Source organism: Penaeus monodon, chromosome 8, assembly GCF_015228065.2.
Source record: "Penaeus monodon isolate SGIC_2016 chromosome 8, NSTDA_Pmon_1, whole genome shotgun sequence".
Taxonomy (NCBI): Eukaryota; Metazoa; Arthropoda; class Malacostraca; order Decapoda; family Penaeidae; genus Penaeus; species Penaeus monodon.
The window spans coordinates 17,061,626-17,064,125 of record NC_051393.1 but is presented as its reverse complement, the minus strand read 5'-3'; the positions used below and the strand labels follow the sequence as shown (position 1 = coordinate 17,064,125).

The following is a 2,500-nucleotide window of genomic DNA, read 5'->3' as shown; positions in this document are numbered from 1 at the left end:
TTACCACGTACTCACTCCAAGAGCATCACAACATGAAAACTACAATTAAGTATCATGCTGTGACCACGGCGGCTCAGACATGAACCTACCGTTAAAAGAAGAAGATTGTTAATAACACTGATAATCATAATTTCAACATCAATTATAACAACATCAGTATTAATGGCATTTGAAAAATGTATTTTTCCCCAAATCTCTAGTAAACAGAAAAATCAGCTGATGACTCATATGTCAATAATAATAATAAAGGGGAAGTCAGGAGAGGTCACAAAGGCCTACTAATTGGTGGTGGAGCACTATTTACAAACAAAATTTACAAAAGAAATCTACATTGTACCCATGTACCCAGCAGCAATGGGTTAAAATCCAATGTAAAGTCAGAAAACCACTTCCGTAAGCTTATGATATGCCTTACATAAAGTAACAATAACAAGGATCACTAGCCTGCTGTATGCCTTTACTTGGGGTGAGATCAGTAAAGATGCCGAGGTGGCACCCATCCAGAGTTTAACCTCAAATAAACAGTCCCAATTGGGGGATGGAACATTGGCTATCACTACTTTTTAGGGAGCAGAACCAGGTGAGGGTAAGGGTGGCTGCCTTTTCAAAAGTAAGAAGACCTAGCAACATTTGATTAGTATGGTGTTTCACCAATTATTGGCTAGGGCACTAATAGTTACCATGTCTATAAGGTAGCCATAGCTATCTCCAGTAGTACTCAGTAGTAGGGTAGGGCCAGTCAGTGATTATATAAGATGATTATATTACAACCTTAAGACAAAAGCACTTAGGCTTTATGTCTCATATTGCTGCATATGCAATATATGTAAACTGAATGTGAAAGAGGTTCCATGCCAATGAGGCGCTGCACTACTCAAGGTGCTTGCTCCTATCTTTCTGAGGGAGAATAGAAAGCAGCTACTGAAGCACGAGAAATCCAAGCAGTCTGGATTCATTCCTGGCAAATCCACAATAGTCATTATAGAGTGCTGTCATCAGTGCAGTTTTGGATTCCTTGCAGCCTGCATCACCCTCAACAAAGCATTCAACTTGTGAATTATTTCCAAGAATTATAGGAATTGCAAAGAACATGATTGGATTTAAACCAATTTAGTGTTGCTAAACGTGCTGTTTGTTAATATATTAATATGTAAATATATGTGAATGAATATTTTCATTTGTAGTATATATATATATGTATGTTTATGTCCATGCATTTATATGTATATATATATATATATATGTATATATATATATATATATATATATATATATATATATAGAGAGAGAGAGAGAGAGAGAGAGAGAGAGAGAGAGAGAGAGAGAGAGAGAGAGAGAGAGAGACAGACAGACAGACAGACAGACAGACAGACAGACAGACAGACAGACACAGACACAGACACAGACACACACACACACACACACACACACACACACACACACACACACACACACACACACACATACATACATAAACACACACACACACACATATATACATATACACATATTCATATATTTATATATATATATATACACATACATGTGTATATATACATATACACATTCATATGTGTATATATACATATACACATTCATATGTGTATATATACATATACACATATACATATATATTATGTACATATATACATATATATACATATACATATACATTATATAAAAAGTATATACACACATACATATAAACATATACATATATCTATTTATGTATACATATATTTATATGCATATATATAGTATTATGCATAGACATTTGGCTCAACTGACTGAGAATGAACCCTGCCCACCAAGGGTGTCTCCTGTAGTTTACCCTAGATGAAGGAGGCCCATAGATCAGATTGTCCAAATCTGTTGTAAGGAGGTAGAAATTGGCTGTAGAGCTACCTGGCATCTGACCAACAAGGACTCTCATGGCAGTATACCCCCTTGTGTTAGCCCCAGTGATGGATTGATTGAAATCTAATATGTATGGACATAATGAATACTGAGAATTCTAAAGCACAATGTAAAGCAAGCATATCACTGGTAAATTAATGGTTGCCTTTATAAGAATAAGAGTAATATTTGTTAAATTAAACAATATATAAATCAAATATTAGAATGTACAGAGAGCACAGAAAATTATAAATGAATTACAAAAAAAATTATAGGGCTTAGATGAATGCAGTGTGTGATATAAGAAAATAGGTCTTTTTCAAACACAGGTTGGAGTGCAATTATGCATCTTGTTTTTTTTTTTTTTTTTTTTTTTTTTTTGGACAACAATAGACAATAACCATTTTTCTCCTAGGTTCATGGAGATCTTCAGCAGCAACAGCAGGAGCAGCAGCAGCAACAACTACAGCAGCAGCAATATGAACAAGAAAGAATACAGATTCAGCCTGAAAATCCAGGCAACCAAAATCAGCAGGTCCAGCAAGTGCAGCATGAGAATCCCCTTTTCTTAGGCACAGATGAATTAATGAACATCTTTGGTAAA

At 35.0% G+C, this 2,500-nt stretch overlaps 1 protein-coding gene across 2 annotated transcripts in view; it reads left to right on the top strand.

The window, feature by feature from the left end:
• LOC119576218 overlaps positions 1-2,500 on the top strand; it is a 43,590-nt gene that overhangs the window by 41,054 nt on the left and 36 nt on the right. For both annotated transcript variants that reach the window (XM_037923806.1, XM_037923805.1), the window contains exon 12: positions 2,312-2,500. This exon is cut by the window's right edge and continues 36 nt beyond it. In XM_037923806.1, coding sequence (XP_037779734.1) covers positions 2,312-2,500 — 189 coding nt within the window. The remainder of the gene's footprint in view (positions 1-2,311) is intronic.